Source organism: Solanum dulcamara, chromosome 8 (assembly GCF_947179165.1).
Source record: "Solanum dulcamara chromosome 8, daSolDulc1.2, whole genome shotgun sequence".
Classification (NCBI taxonomy): domain Eukaryota; kingdom Viridiplantae; phylum Streptophyta; class Magnoliopsida; order Solanales; family Solanaceae; genus Solanum; species Solanum dulcamara.
Window position 1 is genome coordinate 68493562 of NC_077244.1, and position 27765 is coordinate 68521326.

A 27765-nucleotide genomic window follows, 5' to 3' on the forward strand; every position below is an offset into this window, starting at 1 on the left:
ACTGATCACATTCACATGTTAAATAAAAAAGTATCTTAAATTTACATAATTATTTGGTAATTTGAATTCAATGGTGAAAATATGACCAACTCTAAGTAATAAAAAGACAATCGTAACTTCAAGGGCAAATTTGACAATAGAGAAATGGAAAACAGCGTTACCTCACTAGCTATAATAATTAATAATGTACTCACTCCGTTTTAATTGTTATAACGTAGTATAATTTGACATAAAATTTAATAAATAAAGATTTTTAGAGTTAGTGGTTTTAAACGTACATTAAATCATAATATTTGAATAATTATAAAACTTCTCATTTGACAATAAAATAAAAGTTCAAAAATCAACTTATTTTTACAATATATTAATTAAAAATATGTCACATCGGAGGCGAATAGTAGGAAATTAGCAAAATTAAACTATATATATATTGGAAATGGGGACACGTTTCTACCCTTTATAGGATAAATTGTATTATCTCTCTTTTCTATTTCTTGAATTCTTATCTGGGGAGGAAGGTAAATTTAATTGTTGTTGATCATGAATGTTATATATATATATTTCGACTCAGAGCAACTTTGCCACGTATTGAGATTCCTAGTGTTATGACTTTTATATATAGACTACCTTATTCTTCTTTATAGCCTAGTACTAGTAGTTGCTTGCCACTATGAAAAAGAGGAGGCACGTACGCTGGGAAAATTACATGTGCTTTGCCAAATGCATTATTTAATTGGGAAAATATATAACTTATATGTATGATATAGATAAAATATATATTTTTATACAAAATCGTTTTTTTTATTTTTTATTTTTTTATATTTGACTATCTGTAACTTGCTCCTCTTTTTTTTTTTTCCGGTGATCATACTTCATAGGTGTGCAGTTTGCCATTGTTTTTTTTTTATTGGTTGTTGTTTTTTAATTTTTCTTGGCCGGTTACCAAAATGCAACCTAATTGATTTGACGTGGGTACCAAAAATAGGATATTAGGAATCACAGAATTTAATGACATGAATGTACCAAGTTTTTATAGCATACTATTTGAATACTAAATATTCACCGTAATTTTATTATAAGACAACATAGGATTAGGTGCATAGTGGATAGAAAGTGTATTGGATTCTGTTGTGTAGGCTTCATATGATGTAGCTTTGTCACTTGTCAGGGATAAGTTTTGTTGAACCAGAATTTTGTTAGCTAAGAAATCTTTTTCATTTTTATGTAAAGTTAATTCATATTATGTAATATAAAAAAGAGATCAGATGATGAATCCAACTCGATACTCGGTGAATAATAAATTCATTTTATTTTATTCTCTATTTAAATATAAAAATTTTATTTACCAGAGAATTCAAACTCATGACCTAATGAATAATGAACCCGTCTTTTTGTTATTCTCTATTTACATATTAGAGTTTTGTTTACCGCTGAGTTCAAACTCATGACGTGTGCCAAATTCACACATCATGTCCTGCATTGTTATTATTAGAGCAAGCCTTGCAGCTTCTGTTTTTCCTTTTTAATCAGCTGGGAATAATTTTTCCTAGACAAACTTTTTCCTTTATTCCCTCTTTTCTTTCCCTTCCTATTCAACTTTATTCCCAGCAAAAAAATTGATCCAGTCAATTACATTAGGAAACTTCCATAAACATTCATAATTCAATGGCAAACAAAGAACAATATGGGGATATAGAATTAGCAGATAAAATGTTTCCAGATTAGTTTCAGCTGGTTTAATGCTTCTAGGTACTGAAAATTTGGTTTGAGTTAGGTCTCTCTAACCTGTTCCGGACTTCACCATTACAACAACAATAACATACTCAGTGTAATCCCAGAGTTTGAGGAAGGTAGGATGTACGTAGATCTTACCTCTACCTTGAGAGGTACAAAAATTGTTTCTGGATTGCAGTATTAGCCCTCAACCCTCAACTTCAACACTGCAACTCTTTCAGTGGGGGCAGAACTAGATCTTTTCACTAGGCTTCATATACTTTACCATGGGAAGATATTGCAATATTTTTTTTCTTATATATATATATGACGGTGGTGTTTGAGCCAACTCACATGTTTCTTTGACTATTCCCTAGATACATGCTATCTCCTACCAGCACAAGTACTGAATGAAATGTTTCAACTGCACTGGAATGTTAAATTTGAGACAACTTCAAGACATAGTTGTCATTTCATAGAAACTAAGATCCGCAAGGCACCTCAGGGTGTGGCTTTGTAGTCAATGAAGTAGACTGGTAATCATAAAATTTCAGGTTCAAATCCCGCAGAGACAAAAACACTAGTTGCTTTTTGTTTTTCATCTATCGAAATTTTGGTAGACAAAGTTATGCTAATAAGGGAGGTACCAGGTACCCCATGGAATTAATTGAGGTGCACCCAAGCTAGCTCGAATACCACAATTTATTTTTAAAAAAATCAGCAAGGATCCTTCTAAAAGATCATTACACATCAATTGTTGTCAATAGCAACCCCTTCCATGAAAACACCAAGGAATCAGTACTATTTATACATAGCAACTAGCTATTGCACATCTGAAGGAAACAGGGAAACCAGTATTGCTAAATAATGACATGAGAAGAGATAATTTAACAAGAGCTAGATCATTTCTTGGGGTTGATACTTTGTACAACTGCCTCGATTTCTTCCTTAACTCGTTCAAATACATTTGGGCTCTTAACTTCATCAACTGGAGTGCTTTCATCAATGTCATCACTAGTTCCATGAGTTTCCTTGTGATGGTGAGGCTTTTTATCGTGGTGAATCATAGCCTCGATCTCTTCCTTTGCGCGCTCAATCAAATTTGGTGCTTTTACATCTTTCACATCTAATACAACAAGATCAAAATGGAAATGGGGAACATAAGACATCTAACGTCCTAAGTTTGTACAACAACAGGCTAGGCCAGATTAGCATCATAAATAAATCATTTCCCAGCAAACAAGAGAGGATACAAAAACAAACTGAAAAGAAAAGGGCAGACCAATATCATAATAAAGAAAGACAAATGAAATTCGACCTAACTCAACTACAAAATCTAGCTCGTGAAGATTGCTCAAAACCATATAACTAGACCAAAGGATCACATCCCCACCAATTTGGGATATCCAACACCCCCATACACCCAGTCCGGTGACTAAAATGTGGACAATAAACAACAGGGGCCCAACATTGATTAAATCAAGAATTGGGATGAGTCCTACCCTGATAAAGAAACGGTGCTTGGGTCTGTCTCAATCCCAAAAAAAGCTTCAAAGGCAAGGATTGCCACCATATATCGAGACCAAATGACCACATTCCGATCAATGTGGAATATCCAACACCCCCGCACGCCCAGGCCCCACAACTGGAATGTAGACAGATTACATCGAGAATTGGTATGAGCCTTAACCTTATGCTAATAAAGAATAAACCTTTTGAGTCTAACTCAATCCAAAAGCAAGTTTCAAGGCAAAGGATTATCCAATACCATATAAGATAACCAAAGAACCACAACATTTGGGACACGTGGTATATCCAACGCACATACCAATTTCAGTATCAATTAATAAAAAAGATTGAATTTTGAAAACATGCTCAAATTGGAACAATCTTAACAGAGCAAAAAAATGAAATTCTGTACAGTTATTTTATGAATACATAGGAAATAGGACGTGGGTAAGTTAGAAAGACCCCCAAAACGTACATTTTTTTTTTGTTCTAATTAAAATCTGTCAGCATCTTAATTTGAAATATTTTTTTCTCTCAAGAAATCCCTTTCGATTGCAACACCAAGAGAATAGGAAATGTTACCTGCAGTAGATGTTGGAGCTGCATTGCCTCTAGATTCTGCCATGGCAGGTTCTGATACCGTTTTGCAGGAGAGGAGAGAAGCCGATGAACGTCAGGTCCGGGAGATGTGATTTTTTTTTTTGTTTCAACCGAATATACTACTGTAAAATACAAACGAAAACGTGGGCCTCGGGCGAATTGGATTTCCAAAGGGCCCAATAGAGAGAATGACTCAAGTTTTAGCCAATTTTTGTGTGCAAGAGTTTGTTTTGTGATATTGATCTCTACAACCTCAAAAAAAATGACTCTAGTTTGGCCTTATCAAGACTATAATGTTAGTAAAAAATGTCTGAAGTTAGCCTTGGCAAGGCAGATAAAACTTCAGTTAAAAAAAGTCTTGAGGTCTGAAGTTAGCTTAAGCAAGTCATATTAAACTGCATGCAACAGTGTTCGATGTTCGGTCTTTACAAGATCACATTTTCAGATAAAAATGTTTGAAAGCGGATACAAATTTTCAACTTTAATCGTACATAGCTTAAATTTTGCCAAAATAGGTAAACTTGTCCCCCCCAAAATAATAATTAAATAGTAAATACGAATTAAATGATGATCCCAAAATAGATATTTGTACACTTCCCCTTGAATTTATGTTCACTTTACTTCTTTATTATTTTCGTCTTTTTTTTTGTTTCTCATTTATAGCGGGTATCCGCATTGTAGCCTGACTAATCCGAATTTGCACCGTGTAAGGTTGAATTCTTTTTTTTTTTTTTGTTTCTCATCTGTAGCAGGTACCCACATTGTAGCCCGACTAATCCGAATTTGCACCGTGTAAGGTCGAATTCGAGGGAAACGCTCTTTACCAAATTTTTTGTTTCTCATCTGTAGCAGGTACCCGCATTGTAGCCCGATTAATCCGAATTTGCACGTGTAAGGTCGAATTCGATTCTGTATTATTCACTAGGCACCCTATTTAATTTATAGCCATTTCAAAAAGTTAACAACCACCCAAAATACAAGGAAATTCAAACAAAGTTATTCTTCTCTGCTTTCCTCCCCCTTTCTTCGTTTTCTTCTTAATTGTTATACTACAATAGTCTTTGAATTCATGACAAATAAAGTATTATGTTTTGAAGAAGTGAATCTTGTCATGACATCAATTTCGGTTTAAAAAAATGCCTTCTGGATCTTGACAAGCCAGACTAAATTTCAAATAAACATATTTAGTGTTTGACCTCAACAAGTCTACTTAAGCAAAAAATGTCTTGCGTTAACATTGACAAATCATTATATTTCTGATGTGCAATCGATATATGTCTCAAGTTGTATCTTGTCAAGGTTATAATTTTAGCAAAAAATGTCCAGAGTCTGATCTTGCCAAGGCCTCAACTTCAATGAAAAGTGTCTGAAATTTGACCTTGCCAAGATCACAACTTCAATAAATAGGTTTTGCTCACACGTCAATCTCAAGGACCCTTGGGTACAGTGAAAAAGAATTCCTTATTACAGATCAAAACATATCTTTAAGGGAAATAAAACCAGCTAAGAAAAATATGAAGAATTGGGGACAAAGCTGGGAAGTAGGGGCCTAAGTACAAAACTCCAGTTTGAGTCTCACCAAAGCATCACCTCCTCACCCCATTGATTTCAATAGTCGCAACTTCACCTATTTAGCTGTCCGTGAAATGCCCTGAACCAGCCTTCTAGTCTTGATCCGTACACCTTGTGAACCATGCAACAAAAATGTTGTTATGCTGTTATTCTTGATCGACCCTTTGCAATACGTCGAGCAATGACTCTACGCCCACCCTTTGTTGCTTTGCTGCTCAATGATTAAAATATGTGCTCGTCAGAACTCAACAAATAACATGAGCAATCCAGACAAAAGACTACTATAAAAGCAAGTGAAACGAGAAAAATCAAACTAGCTGGACAAATAAATGACTAAGCTGATCAGGTAACCTAGGACGCAAATGAAAACCTAATTTTCATTGCCAGAATGAGAGCACACCAGAATCCGGGGCTACGTATTAAGCCTAGCAGTACATGGGATATTCTTGACTCCCGTCTCCTCTTTCATGTACACTTACCACTAGCTGGAATTGTTCTAAAATAACTTAAATATGACACTGGGGAATGTATTATATGTTGTAATCCTACAGTTTCCAGCAATAGGAAGGGAAACAAAAGTGGACTAGTGCATATTATTTCAACAACTCCAAGACCCAAAAAGCTAAAATAGAATAAAATAGGTGCCAGATGGTGCATAATTCTACTCTTATGAGAATGTGGCCCATTTGTCCAGCGGCTAAAAGAGCGAGGGAGAGATGCGTACCGAGCAAAGAAACCATGTGTCCTTTTGCGCCTCATGTTGCTGGGTTGGTAGGTTCTCTTAGGAAACAAAAGCATCCCACTCGACGAAGAATCATCAACTGCATGAACAGAAATAGAAGAAAGATTCAGTACAACAACAACAACAACAACAACCCAGTGAAATCCCACATCGTGGGGTCTGGGGAGGGTAGAGTGTACGCAGACCTGACTCCTACTAATGTAGGACGGCTGTTTCCGAAAGACCCTCGGCTCAATAAAAACATAGAAAAAGGTCAGACAGGAATATTAGAGTAAATCAGTAGATGACGAAAACGGTCCAAACAGTAGTATAATCAAAACACAAAAAACAGTAGATATTATTATTAGATAATAACATAAATACCATAAATAACATACGTCAGAGTACAGGAAATCATAGTGCGTTAATACGCCTACGAGTAAGGGAGAATAAAACAACTATGTACTAGCCTTCTACCCTAATATGTGTCCTACACACCCTCCTATCTAGGGTCATGTCCTCGTTAAGCCGTAAATGCGCCATGTCCTGTCTGATCACCTCTCCCCAATATTTCTTCGGCCTACCCCTACCTCTTCTGAAACCATCCATGACCAACCTCTCACATCTCCGCACTGGTGCATCTGGGACTCTCCTATTCACATGTCCAAACCATCTCAGTCGCGTTTTCCGCATCTTGTCTTCCACCGAGGCCACTCCTACCTTTTCTCGAATAGCCTCATTTCTAATCTTGTCACTCCTGGTATGCCCACACATCCATCTCAACATTCTCATCTCGGCAACCTTCATCCTTTGCACGTGGGAGACCTTAACTGGCCAACACTCCGCCCCATACAGCATAGCTGGTCTAACGACCACTTTGTAGAACTTGCCCTTAAGTTGTGGTGGCACCTTCTTGTCACATAACACACCGGAGGCGAGCCTCCATTTCATCCATCCTGCCCCAATACGGTGTGTGACATCATCGTCGATCTCTCCGCTGTTTTGCATGATAGAACCAAGGTACTTAAAACTACTTCTCTTTTGGATAGCTTGGTCCCCGAGCCTAACTTCCGCGCCAACCTCTTGAGGTGTCTCACTGAACTTGCACTCTAGGTACTCTGTCTTGGTCCTACTCAGCTTAAACCCCTTAGACTCCAAGGTGCGTCTCCAATCTTCCAGCTTAGCGTTAACTCCGCTACGAGTCTCATCGATGAGGACTATGTCGTCCGCAAAAAGCATACACCATGGCACCTCCCCTTGAATTTGCCGCGTCAATCCATCCATCACCAAGGCAAATAGGAACGGGCTAAGAGCTGATCCTTGATGCAACCCCATCATAACTGGGAAGTGTTCTGAGTCCCCTCCTACTGTCCTTACCCTGGTTTTGGCACCCTCGTACATGTCCTTGATCACCCTTATGTACGCTACAGGTACACCTTTAGCCTCCAAACATCTCCATAGTATCTCTCGTGGGACTTTATCGTAAGCCTTTTCCAAGTCGATGAATACCATATTCAGTAATTCATGTAAAACCAGGTTAATTCCATGATTCTTTGTATGTAAGTCTCTGACGGTTTAAATGGATACAGATGAAATAACAAATAACTGTCAATTGTTAATAGCTTTTACAAAAATAATTACCGGTCCAACGGAGGTGCAAAAAACTCAGAGTTATATAACAAGTTCAATTTCTGACTACCCAAGCTTTTTTGTTCATTGGGAAACTGAATTGAACAACAATAAATATTTTGCAGAAGCGTATAGCAACCAAATAGACCAAAAAGAGCACCTCCATTTTTTTTGATGAAGTAAGAGCACCTCCACACAGCTATCAACTCTAAAGAAGATAGAGTTGATAGCTGTATGAAGGCTCTTTTTTGTTTATTTGGTTGCTATCAACTCTAAATATAATTGTCTAACATCTAGGTAATTCTTGTTCCCTAAAAAACTTATTTAACTCATCAGAAAGCAACCAAGTAGACAAAAAAGAGCCGCCATACAACTATCGACTCTATATATGGCTGTCTAACTTCAAGATAATTCTTTTTTTTCGAGAAGGTAACAAATCAAGATAATTCTTGTTTCCTAACTTCTTAAGAGAGCACTCTCCAAGTTCCAGTAAGAATGCAGGGAACCACGAGAACTGCGATAACCATAGAATATAAACTAAAGTACTGAATTTGTTTTTGGAATGTGCAATGAGTTTTCAGAATCGAACATTTGCTGTCTTTTGATGTATATATAATGTAACCATAATGGATGGAAACTATCTCCACTTTTAGCAGAAAGGAATCAGTTAAAAAGATTGGGTCAAATTGTGCTGGTCATGACCCAACCTATTTTAGCCTATTTCAGCACAACCCGTTTCATCCCAAGTAATTTTTGAGCCATTTTTTAGCCCAACCCATTTATTAACTCACCCATTTTGGCCCGCCCAAATCCAGCCCAACCCACCCATTTGACATCCTTACTATTTAACTATGAATTAACACATATGACCAGTCAGAATATTGTGTTACAAAGAGCTAAAAATCGGCAACCTAACAGGTTACATCTACCTTGTTGGTACTTCTTTTTTCAATTCATTTATCTTTTGAGAAATGAGAGCTCCTGTTCCATTCTAGTTCGAAAAAGTACTAAGCTAGTTTTCACTGAAAACTAAACTCTTTGTCAATTTTGGTTGAAGAAGAGGTTGCCAATAGCTCACTGTTGCTTTTTGTAGACATTAGATAGTATTTTGACTTTTTAAAATTTAAGCATCATTAAAATGAAATGCAGTTTCAACCACGGATTCAGAGGATGAAACAAACATCACATTGTTCAAAGGTTGACAATTAATTGCAAAATTCAGTAGCATTGAAAACGAACAAAAGTTTATCAAGACATATAATTAGTAAATTGTAGTTCTATGAGAGCAACTAGTGCAACCCCACATTGGGTTGAGTTGGGCAAGTTGACACCCCTTATTATTTTATACATTTGAAACCCAATCTTTGACCTACACATAAACTTCAAAAGGTTGGACTATAACTCATCTTAGCTTAATCTGACTGTAAGTAATCAATGAACTTGAACAGGCAGCGGCTCAAGAAACTTCCAGAGGTGACTTCTATCAGTTAACCAACAGTTTACCGACCCATGGTACAAACTGCAGCCTTAGATGGATCGGTCAGGCATATTATCTTTGCCTGATCGAAAAAAGAAGAACTTTTTCCATGATCAAAATATATTGAACTTTTCTGTTAAGTGTGAACCTAAAAATAATCTAAATCAATCATTCAACTATGCCACAATTTCCAACGTAATTGAATTCGGCTATATGAATCCTGTATATTCGCGGCCCATTTCATATCACAAATGAAATAATAATAAAAGTATTATGTACCTTAACGTTCCAGTTAAATACCAGCATTACACAAAAAAAGTAGTATAAATTGAAATATAGAGGGAAAAGAAAAGAGATTTACCGTCAGGGAGGAAAAAGGGAAGAGACGGAAGGCCAGTGGGATATAAGAAACCTTCAGTGGAAACCTTCTTGAACGAATCAACGTCGGACTGGGGCAAATCAAGACGAATCGGAGACTGAGACTGAGAGGAGAGAGATGGAAAAAGCCTAGAAGTGAGTGTCGGATTTGCAATTTCTGGCATTTGGGCTGAACATCTTAAATTTTGGGCCATCAAACGGCTAATCAGAGAAACGCCAGTCCGAATTAAAGTTTTCGATGAAGACGAAGACATTTTCTCTCACTTGATACAGAACGATGCTAAACCCTAGCACAGTATCTACTTCTCCAAGTTCTTCCAATTTCCACCATTTTTTTCTTCTGAAAGAGCTTTAAGCCTATATGGGCCGATCCTTCTCGTGGGCCTGAGCTTCTTGATATGAGTTCTAACACAATTAAGTTGTCACAAATAGTCACTTTAAGCTTGAAATAATTATGTTAGCCATGTATGGAGTATGGACCCAGTTTACGTCACTCGTTATATGTTAAATTTCATTTTGTATATATTCAATTTTGTGAGTGTATCATAATATAAAGTCAGTGTATAACTCATATATATGTAAATTATATTCTATGACTTTTAATTATTTTTAAATAAAACATGACTATATTTATTGTAATTATTTTATCGTATATATTTGAACTAGCCCTTTTTCTTTTTAGGATCTAGATCTTTTTGTCATAAGGTGCCTAAGGTGTGTGTATCTTGAGTTACTTTGTTGGTACACATTAGAAGTTAAACATCAAGTGAGTTCAATTGTATAAAAAATTGGTACTATATGGCTTGAACATCATGTAAAAATAGGTGGAAGTTACTTCGAAATTGTTTGAAGTTACATTTTAGCATGCCAAACTCCATACATATACGTCTACTCACGCGCACAAAGTTGATTTAAAAACGGCTAACTTGCAAAAAATTAAGAACTTAACTAGGTGGGTAGTGTTAGTATTTGTGCACAAAGAATCTGGTACTAATAAACAAGCACTCAACTTTCAGCATATCAGGTAACAAACAACATTCCACTAATATTTCATCTAGGTGTTTTTATATATGTATACAAGGTAGAAAAGAATAACCTAATTATTCTGCCTAACCAACACTTCGTCAATAAAGGAACCTACAACACAACCCTGTGGTACCAAGTAAAAAAAATTGGCACTTCTGAATCATCACCTGGTGAATTAGATTCACTACAAAATACAAAAGGATGAGGTAATAGACAAAAACAAATCAACAATCAACGGGTAACCTATATGACCCCATGTTCAACTCATCTTGAAATGTACAAAAGGTTACTGATCAGGTGTGACTGGATGAATTTCATCGTGCAACTTCTAATGCAGTTGAAATCCACTCTGAAGCAGCCGCATGAACATCTTCTTCTACATACATTGATAGAGAGACTGGAGTGACTGCTATCTGTTGAGCACAATAATATCAATCGGTCAAGAGCATATAAAGACAACTTATCACTAGAAGGAGATTTGTTAAACTGTAATGTTACATATGAGAATAAGGTCAGAGTAACAGCTAAGCAAATCCAGAACACTCTCTCAGCATTGCGTGGGAAAAAAGGACAATTACATTAAGGATATGAGTAATAAACTTACAAAGCCATTTTCAAGAGCTCTAAAATCTAAATCCTCATCCTCTTCTTCCTGCTTCTTGTCAAGTAACTGCAGCGCAAACAAGCAATAAAGTCATTCACTTAAATACCAGAACCAACTGATACTAAGTACAAAGAAATGGGGATGGCATAGATGAGAAAGATTATTATATAGGAAGTGTGAGACACTTGGCTATTTTGCACTCCTGCACAAGCCATTCAAAGAGAAAGGAAATCATAAATTGGATTAATGTGACACTGGAAAATGAAAAATAAGCTTAAGTCTATTTTTTATTACCCAACGCGATCTTTATTAAAAAAAAATCGCGAGACACTTGTCTATGAGAAACATTAACTTTGCAACATCTGAGAACCTAAAAGAAACCAACCAAAAAGAAAGAATAAGCATGCTCTATCATTACAAAGACAGTAGCATACGACTGAGAAAAGCATCAAAATCACTTGAGTTGTTTCTTTTCCATCGACAGAGACTAATTAAGTTGAAAATTGTATTTTCAATTAGAAAATAAACCTGAAGCTTCCTCTACTAGTCATCCAAGACAGCAATTGGATACGATATTTCCATAGAGAAGGAAAAAATTTCCTCACCTCCAATCTGAAGTACTTGGGTTTCCGGTTCGGATCAGATTTCCCTGCTGCACCAACAGATTCAACCTCCTCTATATTCTTTTTCTGTGTGGCTAACCGACGAGCAGCACCCTGAAAAAAATGAGAATTTGTAACTCTGAATGGTTAAGAATATCTACAACGCAAACCTTGACTGAGAAAACTAAAACAAGCAGGGGCTGCAAAGTGTTCCAAAAGCTTGCCACAAATAACTCTATTTTGACCCATTTATGTGCACTTTTGTCTTATTGCATACTACAACAGAATCAAAGAAGCCACTCAAATACTACTCATCTCACTGGAAACTGGGAAATGAATCAGCTTTTAAGTCACTACCTTCCTTGAGCTCTGGCAACTAAACTTTTTTAATATTTAACAGAATTTTCAACTCCATATAAATTCCTTTTAGATATAGGGATAGGAGACAGTGCAATTCTTGATCTTGTTTAACTTAAAGAGCAATAGAGTTGTCACTCACTTAAATGCAATATTACCCACTTGATTTCACCATTATAAAGTATCTAGTTCACCACATGCCAGTAAAGGACCAGTCAACTTACCGCTGCAGAAGCATCTCGGCCTAGTTGCGCAAGCTGTAGTCCAAGAATTTGCTGATTGGGAACAAAACGTCCGGCAGCAGGATTCCTGCTTGCTGAAATAGCTTGCCAGCAAAGCTTTGGGCTCCAGTGACTTTGCTTAGTCAATTTAAATCCCTGTCACATAAACGACAAAAATAATCTCTCTACATCCACATACGTGAAGAGATATAATATACTAAAGCAAAACAGCTATGTGGTAAGACTTGGGGAGAAAAGGGAAAGAAGACTAAAACTTTGCTTTTGCAAAGCAAAACAGCTATGTGGTTGAACTTGGGGAGAAAAAGGAAAGAAGACTAAAACTTTGCTTTTGCATGCCAACACCAATAGAGTCACACGTACATTCTTCAGAATGATTGAGAAATAGCAGTTTCAAATGGAAACTCTTTTTGATGAACTGGTCTGACCAAGGAACCATAAGTCCAAAAAATTCTATTTTTTCTCAATGGGAAGAAGCTCCCCAAGGGTGCCAATAAAACAGACCTTGTTTGTCAGAGGTGACTTTGGAACTTCCACATGCAGCAAGCAACATTTGAGAAAAGCTCCCTTCTCTATATCTCTAAGGGCTGCATTTATCAATGGTAAACAAACACGTACGGCATCCTTGAAATCACTTTCCTGACTTTCATCCTTCTTCCTAAAATAGATTATGGGTATACATTGTTAAGACCATCAAGAGTGATCAAAATTTTCAGTAGTATACCCTAAATGATAGGCAAATACCAGTCAAGTGATATCGATATAGATGGCACACCACTAAACAATGACTCCCTTGCACCAGCTACAACACCTGAGTAAAACCTGGAAACAGTGAAGTAGTACAAATAATCACAAAATTCTATTGGAGATAGATAAATAAGGAATAAGAGAACAAGAAAGCGCCAATTCACAACTTCAATATGAGCAGTAGTCATTATAAAATGATTTCAAACAAAAAAGTTGTGCTAAATTATAGTTCACTAAACAAGAACATGGTCAGTAGATATGGACAAAAGGAAGGTCATAAGAAGAAAACACTACTTACATATGATGGCCACAACTTGAGCCCTTGTTGATTCCACTTATCACCTAAATTTCCAAGCAGAAATAAGAAAACAGAGGATAGTCAACAAGGTAAGCAATACCAAACCCAAAAATGAAATAGGAAAATGGTATAACTGAAAACATGTCAAAACATACCATCATAGGCTTTGACCAGGAAAATAGTGCACCAGACAAAGCTAACGACACACAATCTACGGGAGTCCCTGACACCAGAATAAATTCAAAAGGCCTAACATGTTAGAGCTGAAATACTGTGTAGTTTCAAAATGTAAGTGTAGTCCTACAAAGCTCAAGTAAATATCAATTACAAACTTTCCAACAAAAGATGGAGTAAAACATGTACACTAAAAACCAATAATAAGAGTGTCATACCTGAAACTTCATAAGCAGTAGCACCATGAATCTCAGCCGAAGTAACCGCAATGGTTTCTTTCAGAGTAAAAGAATGGCCTGCTGTTGATTCATCTCTACAATAGGATTGGGAAGAAAACACATCAACAATAAGTTATCAAGCGGTTTGTTTGGATCGCAAACAGATTATGATTAAATCATTTTACCCAATCTAATATTAGTTTTTCTATTATGTGAGTAAAAATATTTAAAAATATATAAACATATGATTGACAATTTTGATGCTATTTAATAAAGAACAACTTTTAAAGACAATTAAAATGAGGTACACTAAAATATGATATATATGCATATATAAATACATAAATAATCCACCCTCTTTTAAACATAAAAGTTTGATATATACATTTCTTATAATTCTACTTTTGATATGATTAACAAACATGCGAGAGATAAAAAGGAACAGATGATTAAAACAAGTAATAGCTCTTTTTTTTTTTTTTTTTTTTTTTTTTTTTTTTTTTTTTTTTTTTTTTTTTATAAATACATAAATAATCCACCCTCTTTTAAACATAAAAGTTTGATATATACATTTCTTATAATTCTACTTTTGATATGATTAACAAACATGCGAGAGATAAAAAGGAACAGATGATTAAAACAAGTAATAGCTCAAATGACATTTTTGTCAATTACATGACCCATCAACAACATAATACTCAGTGTAGTCTCACAAGTCAGGTTTGGGGAGGGTGGTGTGTATGGAGCCTTACTCTTACCATGTGAGCATATCAAAATTAAGTATCGAAAGGAAATATAGTAGTGAAGAAGACATGCTAAAAACAAAAGGGGAAATGAAAAGTAGAGACAACAACTAATACAGTAACCGAAACAAATGCAACAACATGTAATAATAAAATCGACGTATAAGATAATAGCAAAGTAATATAACAATTACATGACCTATATTGGTAGAAAATAATACGCTAATTGCAGCATAACTAATACATGAAGGATTACATTGGCGAAATCACCATTCTCCTTATTGTCCTTTTCTTTTATCAAGTAAGGTTTTCATTGATAATAAGAAACCAACATTGTCTTATTAATACAAAATTTAATATTGGTCTTATTCCACTATTACATTAGAAATCTCTGATATGAATTCCATATAAACTGCAATGAATTAACAAAGCTAACTCAGGACCCATCTCTTCGACCACAAAAACCAATAGATCCTGCATTATAGAATTTCAACATCTACAAAACACGGGCCAACCACAAGAGTACAATATCCCAGAAGTACTACTACGGCTCAATCCAAAACTTGTTGGGATTAGCTATGGAAATGCCTTTATCTATTCCCCTCTAATTTGGACTCATTTCATTCCAAAAATTATACACCGTTTACACATGATTGAAATAATCCTCTTTGGCTTCTTTGTGTTTTACTTCTTTGTATTTTGAACCACCTTACTAAAATACCATTGCAATTAGGCATAATTCTTTTTTGTTTGGGTGGGCAGAGAGAGAGTATGCATGAGACAATTAATCACAAGAAAATGCGTATAAGTAACAGGGAGAGAGAAATTTAAAAGAGAACTGACGATTGAGGAGCGCAAACGTGAACATTGTACAGGCACTGACGAACGAGAGCATCAACAAGATAGGTGAGGCCAGGGGATTCGATTCCATCAGCGTTTGTAACTAAAACGATAGGCTTTGTATCGTCAACCTCTCCAGCATCATCTGAAACCGATTTGGGTTCCCTGGAATCTTCATTTTTGTCAGCACGTTTTCTGCTGGAAAGGACGTCTTGAAGATTGGAAACCAGCCCAGGTGGCAAGAAGTTGGCTTTCGCCCCAGAAGGCCTCATTCAGAAAGAGAGAGAAATAGAACGAGTTGAGTGATTTTCAGGAGTAGAAGAAAGAAAGGGACGTGACGTGAAGGACAGGAAAACGAGGGGGTAAATAAAGCGCTCAAAAATAGACAGACCGCTTCCAACGGCGTTCTGGGGCTATTTATTACACTACAATTTTCATTGGGCTAGTTTAAAATATATACATAATAAAATAATTAATTTATAATAAATATAATTATATTTTATTTATATAAAAAATATCTAAAAATTATAAAAAATATACTGTATAATATAACTTGTCAAAAGTTATAAAAAGAATATTCTGACTATACAATATAGTATACATTATGATATACTTAAAAAATTGAATATAGCTTAACAATAAATAAAGTGTACACTGACTATTCAATTTCTATCAAATCAAAATCACCTCTAAACAGTCTCAAAATTTAGATATAAAATTCTCTCGATATTACGAATCTTTTTGATATATAATTCGCTCGAAACGTTTCACATTTACGGTACAAAATTACCTATTTACACATGTTATATTACCATATTTACTAATATTTCCTACTATTTGTAAAAATTTCAAAAATTCCTATTTTTTTAAAAAAAAAAGGAGAAGAAGAAGGACAAGAAGAATGACGAAGCAGCAAAAGAAGGAGGAGAAGACGAAAAATAAGGTTAGTAGAAGAAAACGAAGAATAAGGATGAAGAATAAGAAAACTGACCAAGTTTGAAAGATAAAAGTGCCAAAATGACCCCTTATCCCATCTGATATTTGGTCCGATAATGGATTGTAATAAGTGGCTTATTCTTTTAAATGAACTATTTTTTGTGTAAGAAATTTAACCAATGGACATTTTGTCTAACTTGCCCTATTTCATGTACCAAAGGATAGTGAATATGTAAAATGATATAATTAGTAATTAAAAAATCATAAAGAAAAATCTTCCTGTTGCAGATATAGAATGACATCATATTTTTGTGGTTTTCACGACGATATGCTTGAAAAATCTTCAATCTGGATTTGAAAAGAATGAAATTTAATTATACTTCTCTTGCTCTTCCTACTTCCTATTAGTAAAAAAACTCATCCACTGCCCACAGGCATTCAGTTTTCATACAAAGTTGCCATCTACACTTAAATGCGAGTTCCAGTGGCGTAAACATTTTCATCCAAATGTGAGATCAGAATCACAAGGTTTTCAACTTTCCTTTCTTACAATATAAGATGGTTGATTAACTTGTAAAAGTTAAAACAAGAACTATGCTATCCTTATCCCAAAGTTAACAGGCTAATACATCTTACACCTAAACGCAACAGTCAAAAGGCATCAAATATTTGCAGCCTCGGAAGCGAACTTGTCACTTCCATTATGGATGAAACCTTCCATTAGCAGCACCGTCATTCCCATATGCATAGGCACCATTTACTCCACCACCTCCATATCCTCTGTTGTCCCCATCATTCGAGCCGCTACCACTGCTCCCATAACCACTACCACCACCATAGTAAGCAGGCACACCATAGCTGCTGCCTCCGTAACCAGCTGCACCATACATAGCCCCACCAAACCAAAATCCATAACCGTATCCAGGGTAAAATCCTGTGGACTTACGCCATAACTTCCTGAAAACTTGTCATACCCACCATTGTCACCGTATCTTTCATATCCTCCATATCCACCATAACCGCTACCCATATTTCCACCATATCCACCATCAAAAAACTCTACAGAACCACCATATGATTTTGAACCACTCCCACAACAATGTAGCGCCGACTTTCACTTGTATGTTTAGCACCAGGTCTCTTTGGCTCAGCCCTCTTAATTTCAACCTAAAGACGACAATTTATTTTTGTTTCATCAAAGTAAAAGAGGCAACAATCAGTTCTGGGCAGTATAAATTTCTAATTACTCACTTGTTTGCCACAAAGTTCATGCATATGGCCATTAGATAAAACTTTTTCAACTGCTTCTTCTTTATCAAACCGCACAAAGCCAAAACCTCGGCGCTGACCAGTTTTTTGATCCAGCATGATCTGATGCTCCACAACATTGCCATAAGAAGAAAAATATTCCCTCAACTCATCTGAAATTAATCCATAGGTTTAAGCAGCAACTTTTTAAACTGGCAGAAATAAGAAATGATATCATGTATACTCTTTACCTTCAGTTAAAGATAATGGAAGACCAACAACAAAAAATCTCTTTGTATTCGATGCTCCTTTAACATGCAAGTCCTCCTCATGTACTGATTTCTGTTATGGGGAGGAAGCACCACAACTAAAGTTTGATATGATAATAAATAATGAAAATAAATTAGACACGAGAATTTTACGTGTAAACCCCTCAAACAGATAGAGGGGAAAAACCAGGGGTAGAAGGATTTTACTATTAAAATATGGAGTACACTGCTTTCAAATATAAGGAGAAAACAACAATTAACACTCCTCTCTTGTAAAAGAAACAACTCACTAAAGAGGACACTCAAGACTAAAATATTTATCTTGGTGTATAACTCTCTTTGTATTCTTATTCTCACTTTTCTGAATGATTTAAATGAGGGTAAGATGCCCTCTATTTATAGGAGAAACAAAACGCGTAAAAGGTTTTTACGCGTTTTGCGTTTCAATCAAAACGCGTAAGGCTGGCAACAATTGTAAAAGTTGCTACCTAACTTTTACTTTTTCTTCCCCATTTTTTTGACTTTTCTAAGCCACCATTTTTGACTATCGTTCATTCTTCCACTTGAAGATTTAATTGAGAATCAATTAAGTCTTCAAACCATCCTTTCTACCCAATTACTGCAATGTTACGTTTCTGTTAGGCCAATAGAAGATCGACACCATATGAACTTGTTACTGTTGATCGGCTTTGTAAACATATCTGCTAGGTTGTCATTTGTGTGAATTTTCTAAATATTCACACTACCTTCTTCCACCTTCTCAAGAACAAAGTGATACTGAACTCGTATGTGATTTGTCCTTGAATGAAATGCTGGATTCTTTGCAAGATGCAAAGCGCTCTGACTATCACAAAAAAGAGCAACCTTCTCTTGTTTGTATCGAGTTCCTCCAGTAACATCTGCATCCATATTGCCTCTTTGCTAGCTTGTGTAGCTGCTACATATTCTTCTTCCGTCGTGGATGTAGCTACGATAGATTACAGTTTTGAAACCCAGCTTACAGCTCCTCCAGCAAGAGTAACACATAACCTATGGTGGACTTGCTTTTATCAATATCACCTGCATAATTTGAATAAATATAACCCTTAACAGTAAAGTCTGATCCTCTATAACATATTGTAACATCTGAGGTACCCTTGATATATATCAGGATCCTCTTAACAGTATTCCAATGCTCTCTACTAGGATTAGCCATGTATCGACTAACCACTCTCACTGCTTGTGCATTGTCAGGTCTTGTACATACCATGGCGAACATTAAACTTCCCACTGATAATGCATACGGTACTCGAGACATCTCCATACTCTCTGCTTCATTGCTAGGACTCATACTTGAGGATAACTTGAAATTAATAGGAAGTGGGATAGAAATTGACTTACAATCTTGCATCTTGAAGCGTCTCAAGATTTTCTTCAAGTAGTTCTTTTGAGAAAGCCAAATCTTTCTATTATTTCTATCTCGGTGAATTTGCATCTCTAGAATCTTGTTTGCTGGTCCCAAGTCCTCCGCATGTTGAGCCAGACAAGGTGGGAAGAAAGACTACTAAAGAGAAGAAAAGGTATCAGAGAAACATTTTCAACAAAGAAAAATAAATGTTTCATATGCAAAAGGGTTTGGCAAAAAAGAACAACATGCTCGGAGCGAAATGGTCCATAGAAATAAGTTTGATATTGTAACTACTATTTATTGTAAGTGAACTTCTTTTTATTTATATCTAATATTGGTGTTGAACAATTTTTTTAATAAATACTTAAGTTCTCAAAACATTGCATGTGATATTGTTGAATAATAAACAGGTAGGCAGTCTGCTTCAGCAACTGTTGTACTTGCTGGGGATTTTTTCAGCAAATAGGCAGTATACTTCAGCAATCGTTCCACTTGTTGAGAGAAATTTTAGCAAGTAATTAGTCTTCTTTAGCAACTGTTGTATTTGCTGAAAAAAATCTCAGCAAGTCTGACAAATAGATTTAGCAATTGTTGTTTTTGGTGAGAAAAATCTCAGCAAGTAGGCAATCTGCTTACGCAACTACTTCACTTGCTGAGAAAAATCTGAGTAAGTAGGTAATCTGCTTAAGTAATTGTCGTACTTGCTGAGAGAATTCTTAGCAAGTTACTAAATTTGCTGCAGCAACTAAGATATTTGTTGTCATTATTATAAATAAATTACTATGTAATTGTATAATATCACCATTAAAATCAAGTCTAAATATTATAATATATTAAAATTACTTTATTAATCATTTAATATGATTGATATAATCAATTAACAATTAAATTATTCAATCACGATTGAATACGCGCGCAATTACTCGATTTATAGTCTGTTATAATAAATTACTATGTAATTGTACAAGATCGCTACTAAAAATCAAGTCTAAATATTATAATATATCAAAATCACTTTATTTATCATTTAATATGATTGATGTAATTAATTAACAATCAAATTACTCAATTAAGGCTAACTACGCGTGCAATTACTCAATTTATTGTCTTTTATAAATAAATTACTATGTAACTGTATAATATCACCATTAAAATCAAATCTAAGTATTATAATATATCAAAATCACTTTATTAATCATTTAATATGATTAATATGATCAATTAACAATCAAAATACTTAATCAAGGTTGACTACATGTGTAACTACTCGATTTATCGTTTTCTATGAATAAATTACTTTGTAATTGATTTATCCATACAATTAATACTCAATATATTGTAGCAACTAACTAACTTGCTATATAAACATTCAGCAACCGCTTGATAATTCACAGCAACTCACTAAGTTGCTATGAGTAATTTCAGCAGTTGCTAGATAAGTCACAACAAGTAGCTAACTTGTTGATACATTTTACAACAATTGCTATAGTATTTTCACCAACTATCTACTAAATATTTACTAAATCTAACTTTTGTCTAAAATTGAACTAACACCACTCTAATTATCAATAAATATGATTGATCCAATCAACTATTAATCAATTTACTCAATCAAAATTGACTTACATGTGCAATTGTTCAATTGATCACACATTATTACTAGTCTAATAACTATCTCAATGTATAAGGTCATTATTGAATATAATTTTTAGTCTTGAATTGAATTAACACCGCCTCATTTATCATTAGATATAATTGATTCATCCAACTAATAATTAATTTAATATAGTAAGACCGACTTATATGTGCTATTTCCCAACTGATCATATATTACCTGTCTAATTATTATCTCAACGTATAAGATTGCTATTAAATTTATTTTAATCTTAAATTAGATTTTTTAGTCTTAAATTGGACTAACACCACCTCATCTACCATTAGATATGATCTATCCATCAAACTAACACTGAATTTATTATAGCAACTCCTAACTTGCTATAAAAACATTCAACAACAGCTAGATAATTCACAATAGTTGCTAAATGAGTTCCAACAAGTAGCTAACTTGCTGATGCATTTTACATTAATTGCTATAACACTTTCAACAATTAGTTAATTTTCTGTTGCTATTTTACATAAATTGCTAGAATATTTCCAGCAAATATTTAACTTGTTGATGTATATTACAATAATTTTCAAAAGAATTTTAGCAATTGTTATAATTCAATTGTTATAACACTTACAACAACTAGCTAACTTACTACGACATATTCAATTAAAATCTAGTAAATTTAACTTTAATTTTAAACAACAACTAACTAACTTACTACAACATATTCACTTAAAATCTCTACTAAGTTTAACTTTTATTCTTAAATTGGACTAACACAATCCCACATATCATTAGAAATGACTGTTAGGAGAGTTGAGACTCTTTTCAGAAGTCAGGTCCGTCACACTTGCTAATGTATTTTACAACAATTGTTAAAAATATTTCAACAAGTACCTAACTTGTTGAGATATTTTACAACAATTATTAAACAAAATTAACTAAATAACTAACTTCTTGTTGTATTTCATAACAATTCCTAGAACAATCCCAACAAGTACCTAACTTGTTGATGTATATTACAACAATTGCCAGAAGATTTTCAGCAATCGCTATAATTCAACAGCCGCAACAACAGAATTTAACAATTAAAAAATAATAAACACTAATTATAATATGAAATATATTCTAATATTCAATACAAAAATATTATTTAAATAATTCCGACTAATTCAACCGGCACCAGCATCAGTACAACCAACACCCGCAACATCTGTCAGAATATCATCAATAATTTTTGAAGCATTGACTTTATCTCTTCTAATGGTCATCACTCCGATCAAATCTTTCACTAATTTTTTAATTTTTGAATCTTATTTCTCTACTTTCAAAGGTACAAATCCAGTCAAAATGTCCATCTGCTTCTCATTTTCAGTTGTAGGTATCCACGAGTACATGTAGTAGAATCAATTATTTTAACAAATATAATAATGTATGAAAATAGTTGAATAAAATTATATCAGTAAATTACAATTAACAACTGACTTCTGAAAACATATTATAGCTGTATTTGTGTGCAACAGTTTCTGCATATTTTTCAGCAATTGCTATAAATTATGCAACAATTACTATAATAAACTGTAGTTATATTATGTTTCAGAAATCAATTTGCAGAGGATCAAATAATCCGTGAGTCTCAATTTTACTGTTATTGCTCACTGTAGCCATTTAAGGATCCTTGGAGATGACACTTCTTCATCAAACTCTTTAAATTGCTTGCGAAGATAAGGAATTATTTCAAATGCCCAAGCTTAAATAAAATAATGTCATAAATAATAAAAAAAATATAAACATAGTAATAATTAAAAAATAGTAAATAATATTTACCATAAAAGCCCACGAAAAGCCACAAAGATTGTTGGTTTTAACATTTGAACTCACAACCATCACTAGATACTCTAATGTGAGAGTACAACTTTCTCGACCCCATGGACAGGCACAAAATGCTTGTCCATTAGCTAAGAGTTTAAACTAAGAAGCACGAACATTTGTATTTGAATCTTTACCATAGAGAATATAGTGTACCAAAAAACTAAACATAGTGACTTTTTCACATTTTTTAAAATTTTTCTTAGACTTAAAAAACTCAAACAACTCCTTCCATTTGCAATGTTTCTTTTTCATCGCATCGAGAATTTTTTTATATCTTCTGTCTACCTTGGTTTACTTGGCGACATAATGATGAGGTAAATGGAAGTTCAAATCAGTTACATTAGCGAACTCATGCCAAAGAAAATAGGCATGCCACAATAATTTATCCAAAACTCATCTGTTCTCTCACTTTTAATCTAACGTCGAAGAAGTTGAAATACCAACTTCATTTGAAATCGAGCATTCATACTTTCATCTAGGTCTAGATATTTTTCAAGCACCGTAGACCTAAAGAATTTTTTCAAATTTTAATTCTGCAATATTTCTCTAAAATCATTAAGTGATTTTTCCAATTCTACTCTTACCACAAAATCACCTATCATGTCTGGATGGGTATCCATAGGTGTCTCACAGCGATAAGATAAATAACTGATAGGATTGACAAATTCGATTGAAAGATCGGCAACTAAAGGATCATCAACTGAAGGATTGGTGGTTGAATGACTGTCCACTAAAGGACTAGAAGTTGAAGGACTAGCAATTGAAGGACTAGAACAGAAGGATTGGTTGGTGGAGACTCCGGTATAGGTTTATCATTATGCCCTTTTGATCTAACTTCATTCTCTTTATCCTTATCCTCATCCTCATCTTTTGAAGCCTCTGTACCCTCACCATTATCTTTATTTTTTTTTTAAAATTATCAGTAGCATTAGAATCATATACATCTTTGGAAGAATTATTTTTTTTGGATTCTTCTTCTTCTCTAAGTTGCTCCAAATTTTGATCTAGTTGTCTAGGGCTTGACACTATCTTACCATCAGTAATGATATGCTCAACAAGGTTAGTCAATTGTGTTTCATCAGTGACTTTATTTTGTAGTTGTTCAACCTCTTTTTGGATACTACTTTGCATTCTTTTTGAGCTTTTAGTAGGAACATCATATATACATTTTTTTCCTTTTAGTTCGAGTCATTTAATCTACACACCTGAGATAAAATAGAAATAATCTATTAATTTAATCAATTATTTTAAATAATAAGGAAAATGAATTAATTGCTGAAGTTGATTAAGCAACTGTTGCAGCAAATTTTGAAACTGCTGTAAAATACTTTAACAGTTCTGTCATAGAATTAAGTAGTTTTTATACATATTTCAGTAGCGTTGCAACAAATTTAGCAATTAGGCAGACCTGTTATAACAATTTCAACAACTACTTCATCTATTCACAATAAGCTTTAAGGTTGTTATAACATATGCACATTTTTCAAGCTCAATACTAGAATATCAACCAAACATCAATACCAACTAAAACATAATATTTTTTTGCTCATGAAGAGTACAATAACAACCAAGAACAACATATTAAGAACACATCACTAAATGAACAACTCAAAAATTCATGTTCTTCTTCATCTTTAATTTACTACAGTTGAGTGAAACAATTGTTAAGGCTTCTACAAAAGTGCCTGCTATAGAAATTCCAGCAACTGACTCACTAAACTCTTAGAGAAAATTAAGCAATTATTGTAAGTACTTCAGTAACTTTTTCATTTATTCATAGCATGATTTGAGGAGTCAACCACCAACATCAATCCACCATCAAATACAAGAACATATTTTTTCTCTCAAAAAGTAAGACAACTTCAAGAACAACATATTTTCTCACAAAGAATAGCAAAACAAAAATTAAAGAACAACAATATATTTAAAAACACACCACAATAAAAACAACCCAAAAACATATTTACTAGGGCATGCAACAATCAAATTTGTGAAATCTATATATTTTTTCATCTCCTTTAATCTTACTCATCATTTTCACAAGAAAAATTAAAACACTAACTATGAGAGAAAGAAAAAGAACTTTACCTTTGAAGAGTTTTGAAACCCTAACAATGAGAGAAGCAAAATGACGAGAATGAAGGAGAAGAAGAGAAAAATGGAGAAGAAGAAGAGACGAAGAAGAAGTTGAGAAATTTTCTCAATTTTCTTTCGAAGAAGGGATGCAGAAGGAGAATTTCTAAGAGGAAGAAAGAAAATAAATTTGAAATGGAGAAGGAGTGGGTTCTTTTTGTATTTTATTAAAGTTTCAAAAGTTTTAAAAATACATTTTACCCCCTACTTAACCTAATCCCTAATTAGTAGAAGATTTGACTTTGACCAGTCAAAGTTGTCACCTTTTTTTAATTGAAAACTTATTTGTCACCTTGAACTCAATTTTCTCAAGTTTCTGAAAGAGAACACAACAAAAGACTCAAAAGAGTACAACAACAACATACCTAATGGAATTCCACGAGTCGGGTCGGGAGAGGATAGAATGTTCGCAAACCTTGTAGCTACAAAAAAGTGTGGGTAGCAAAATCAGCTAGTTCAGTACAAAGAACTAGTACTAATAAAATTACGCGTCAAGAATAACGTTATCATATACAGTGAGAAAAATGTAGAACTACAAGTAGAATACAGGATTGACACTCTAACAAGGCAATCACAATTCACAACGACACAATACATAAAACTAGCTAGCAAAAACCATCTAGCGCGGTTTTTGGAGGAACGTCAATCTTCATCATCTTCATCAGGATCAAATTCCTCCTCTTCTTCTTCGTCACCAACTTCCGCCTCTTCTTCTACATCGTCTACAATGAAGCCCCCCAGCGTTTCATCCTCCTCATTTTCTTTTTCATCTTCCTCATATTCTTCTTCAGAGGGTCGAGTTTTTTGCTGAGTAGAAGGTTTATTCCTTTTTGCAGTAGACTTGTCCTTGGACCTTGTGATGTATTTAGATCCCTGAAGTTTCTTAGATATCGTGGGTAGTTCCTTCTCATCGTCACTTTCACCAGCCCACTCATCATCTTCCTCACCTTTTTTCTTCCGTTTTCTCCTAGCGCCCTTTCTGCCTTTTCTATCAGAATCCTCATCGGTATCACTCTCTGCTCCTTCATCCTCGATAAACCAATTCCAGTTCTTTATCTCCCGAATCATTTTCTTGGGATAACCATCAAATTCATGCCCCATCACCAGAAAACCAAACTCTGCGATTAGTAAAACACCAGTTTAATCAGCAGGAGAATCATCTCAAACAATCAAGGAGTCATATCTAGCTCAAATCAATAACAAAATAATTCAATTTACATCCATACGGACAATGTAAATACAGTCTATCTACCACAAATCCTCTGACTGATTCAAAAGAGCAAAAAAAAAATGCAGATGCTTCATATAAGGCAAATTCTGAACAGAGTCAACGCCAGAAATATGGACATAGTCGAACTCTAATAGAATCCCCTATTGGAAATCCACTACTCTGAAGGCTTTCAGCAACCCGGTCTCCATTTCCAACTCCTACTTGGCTCACATATGGCCATAGATTTTGATCAAATTTTGAAAATATATCTTCAAATATCTGTTTTGTCACGAAATTTCTCAAAATCTGATCTTCAAATACTTTCGAGTTCCCAAAAAGTGGTATGAGTTAGGCCGGGTTTTGGGAGAAATTTCCCTTTCACTTTCACTCACAATACTTCAAAAATCTTCCAAGTTAAATGCATTTCCAAACACAACTGCAAGTTCCAAAAATCACAACTTCAAAAACTCAAATTTTCAAGTTTATTAGTTTTAACTGCAAATCTATGGCTAAACGTTACTAAAACGCTAAAAATCATTCTTGTAATCAATAGGTTTGTAAAAGTCAACTACAACAAAAGATTTCTACTCAGTCAAACAATCAAATTACATTGAATCCTCTGACTAAATTAAAGGAACCAAATGGAGGCAGATGATTCATATAACAAAGACAACTAGTTAATTGAATTGATTGAATATTTTCCATTCACGATACAAGTGAAGCAACTAGAAAATCAATTGAGCATCGGAATAGCAGAGGCAAGGAAACAAATAGGGGGGAGATCAAACCTCGAACAGGGTCAATGCCCGAAATATCAACATTCTCGAGGTCTAATTCAACCCCTACTGGGCTACTCTGAAGACTTTCAGCCAACTGGGTCTCCATTTCCAACTCTTCCTTGGCACCCCTTTTATCGATTTTTTTCAAGGTGAACCAGATGGGTTTGCTAGCAGAAACACAGAACATGTCACCATTCTCCATTTCGCCTCTTTCAGACTTCCTAAAAGTTCGAACTTCACCATCCCTGTTGTTGTATACCCAAATGGGGTTCCTTCCAACAACTTCAAAACTAACCTTAGTTTCATCTTCCTGGTCTGAAGGGTTATGGATTTGGAACGAGATTTGACGGCGAGAAACGGTTCGGTCGTCGGAGGTGAACCCCAACCCTCTACCGAACTCTTTGGTTGAACCGGGTTTCAGCGGGGTTTTGGACCCATCAGTGCCTTCAATTTCCATTTTACGTCGAAACTAATCGCCAGAGTTTCCCATTTCTTTGTCTCGATTTTTGTAATGGTGCTTACTATTATTATTATTTTGGAAAAGGATCAAATATTGATACAAATTTGCTCTTAATTTTAACCTTATAACATTTGAAAAATTCAAAATTAAATAATTTATTCTCAATTTTAAATATCTAATTTTTTTAGAAATAAATAAAATTTCAAAATACTAATTTAAGTTTTTTTTCTTAAAAATAACAATACAAAATGCATTACATAAATAATAATACATGAAACCTCTAAATACTAATTTGAGTCTCTTTTTTAATACAAAATGATAAGACAGATGTGATTCCAAACCACAATGTGTTTCAACTAGTATATTGTTGTTTGTAAAAGATATAAGTGTGTGTTTCAATTCCTCTTTTTCCATT

The 27765-nt window shown here is 34.4% G+C and overlaps 4 protein-coding genes and 1 pseudogene across 4 annotated transcripts; all 5 read right to left on the reverse strand.

Moving 5' to 3' along the window:
- Positions 1-2397: 2397 nt before the first annotated feature.
- LOC129899616 (uncharacterized) lies at positions 2398-3934 on the reverse strand. Its single transcript, XM_055974628.1, has 2 exons — positions 3805-3934; positions 2398-2839 (listed from the first exon to the last, which is right to left on the reverse strand). The coding sequence occupies exons 1-2, from the start codon at positions 3845-3847 to the stop codon at positions 2616-2618; spliced, it is 267 nt and encodes an 88-aa protein (XP_055830603.1). The 5' UTR covers positions 3848-3934; the 3' UTR covers positions 2398-2615.
- Positions 3935-5243: 1309 nt separating this feature from the next.
- On the reverse strand, positions 5244-9968 carry LOC129901426 (uncharacterized). The gene is made up of 3 exons (XM_055976596.1): positions 9583-9968; positions 6119-6215; positions 5244-5605 (listed from the first exon to the last, which is right to left on the reverse strand). The coding sequence occupies exons 1-3, from the start codon at positions 9851-9853 to the stop codon at positions 5533-5535; spliced, it is 441 nt and encodes a 146-aa protein (XP_055832571.1). The 5' UTR covers positions 9854-9968; the 3' UTR covers positions 5244-5532.
- A 599-nt stretch (positions 9969-10567) lies between these two features.
- Positions 10568-15814, reverse strand: LOC129899519 (uncharacterized). Its single transcript, XM_055974519.1, has 10 exons — positions 15451-15814; positions 13865-13959; positions 13628-13695; positions 13473-13516; positions 13172-13249; positions 12932-13085; positions 12413-12565; positions 11835-11945; positions 11230-11295; positions 10568-11038 (listed from the first exon to the last, which is right to left on the reverse strand). The coding sequence occupies exons 1-10, from the start codon at positions 15717-15719 to the stop codon at positions 10940-10942; spliced, it is 1137 nt and encodes a 378-aa protein (XP_055830494.1). The 5' UTR covers positions 15720-15814; the 3' UTR covers positions 10568-10939.
- A 1270-nt stretch (positions 15815-17084) lies between these two features.
- On the reverse strand, positions 17085-18809 carry LOC129900112 (glycine-rich RNA-binding protein 2-like; annotated as a pseudogene).
- Positions 18810-25336: 6527 nt separating this feature from the next.
- Positions 25337-27401, reverse strand: LOC129899284 (uncharacterized). The gene is made up of 2 exons (XM_055974192.1): positions 26900-27401; positions 25337-26019 (listed from the first exon to the last, which is right to left on the reverse strand). Exons 1-2 carry the CDS (start codon positions 27345-27347, stop codon positions 25544-25546), a joined length of 924 nt encoding a protein of 307 aa, XP_055830167.1. The 5' UTR covers positions 27348-27401; the 3' UTR covers positions 25337-25543.
- Positions 27402-27765: the final 364 nt, after the last annotated feature.

Excerpts from the sequence above, each read along its gene's own strand:
- LOC129899519 (XM_055974519.1), bottom strand. The coding sequence starts at position 15,719 with ATGAGGCCTTCTGGGGCGAAAGCCAACTTCTTGCCACCTGGGCTGGTT. Across the intron at positions 13,960-15,450 it reads CACGTTTGCGCTCCTCAATC|AGATGAATCAACAGCAGGCC; the intron begins GTCAGTTCTCTT and ends ATCCTATTGTAG. Across the intron at positions 13,250-13,472 it reads TCAAGTTGTGGCCATCATAT|GTTTTACTCAGGTGTTGTAG; the intron begins GTAAGTAGTGTT and ends CACTGTTTCCAG.
- LOC129899616 (XM_055974628.1), bottom strand. The coding sequence starts at position 3,847 with ATGGCAGAATCTAGAGGCAATGCAGCTCCAACATCTACTGCAG. Across the intron at positions 2,840-3,804 it reads AGCTCCAACATCTACTGCAG|ATGTGAAAGATGTAAAAGCA; the intron begins GTAACATTTCCT and ends TTGTTGTATTAG.
- LOC129901426 (XM_055976596.1), bottom strand. The coding sequence starts at position 9,853 with ATGTCTTCGTCTTCATCGAAAACTTTAATTCGGACTGGCGTTTCTCTG. Across the intron at positions 6,216-9,582 it reads TCCCTTTTTCCTCCCTGACG|TTGATGATTCTTCGTCGAGT; the intron begins GTAAATCTCTTT and ends CTGTTCATGCAG. Across the intron at positions 5,606-6,118 it reads ACACATGGTTTCTTTGCTCG|CAAAGCAACAAAGGGTGGGC; the intron begins GTACGCATCTCT and ends ATCATTGAGCAG.
- LOC129899284 (XM_055974192.1), bottom strand. The coding sequence starts at position 27,347 with ATGGAAATTGAAGGCACTGATGGGTCCAAAACCCCGCTGAAACCCGGT. Across the intron at positions 26,020-26,899 it reads GGGCATTGACCCTGTTCGAG|AGTTTGGTTTTCTGGTGATG; the intron begins GTTTGATCTCCC and ends TACTAATCGCAG.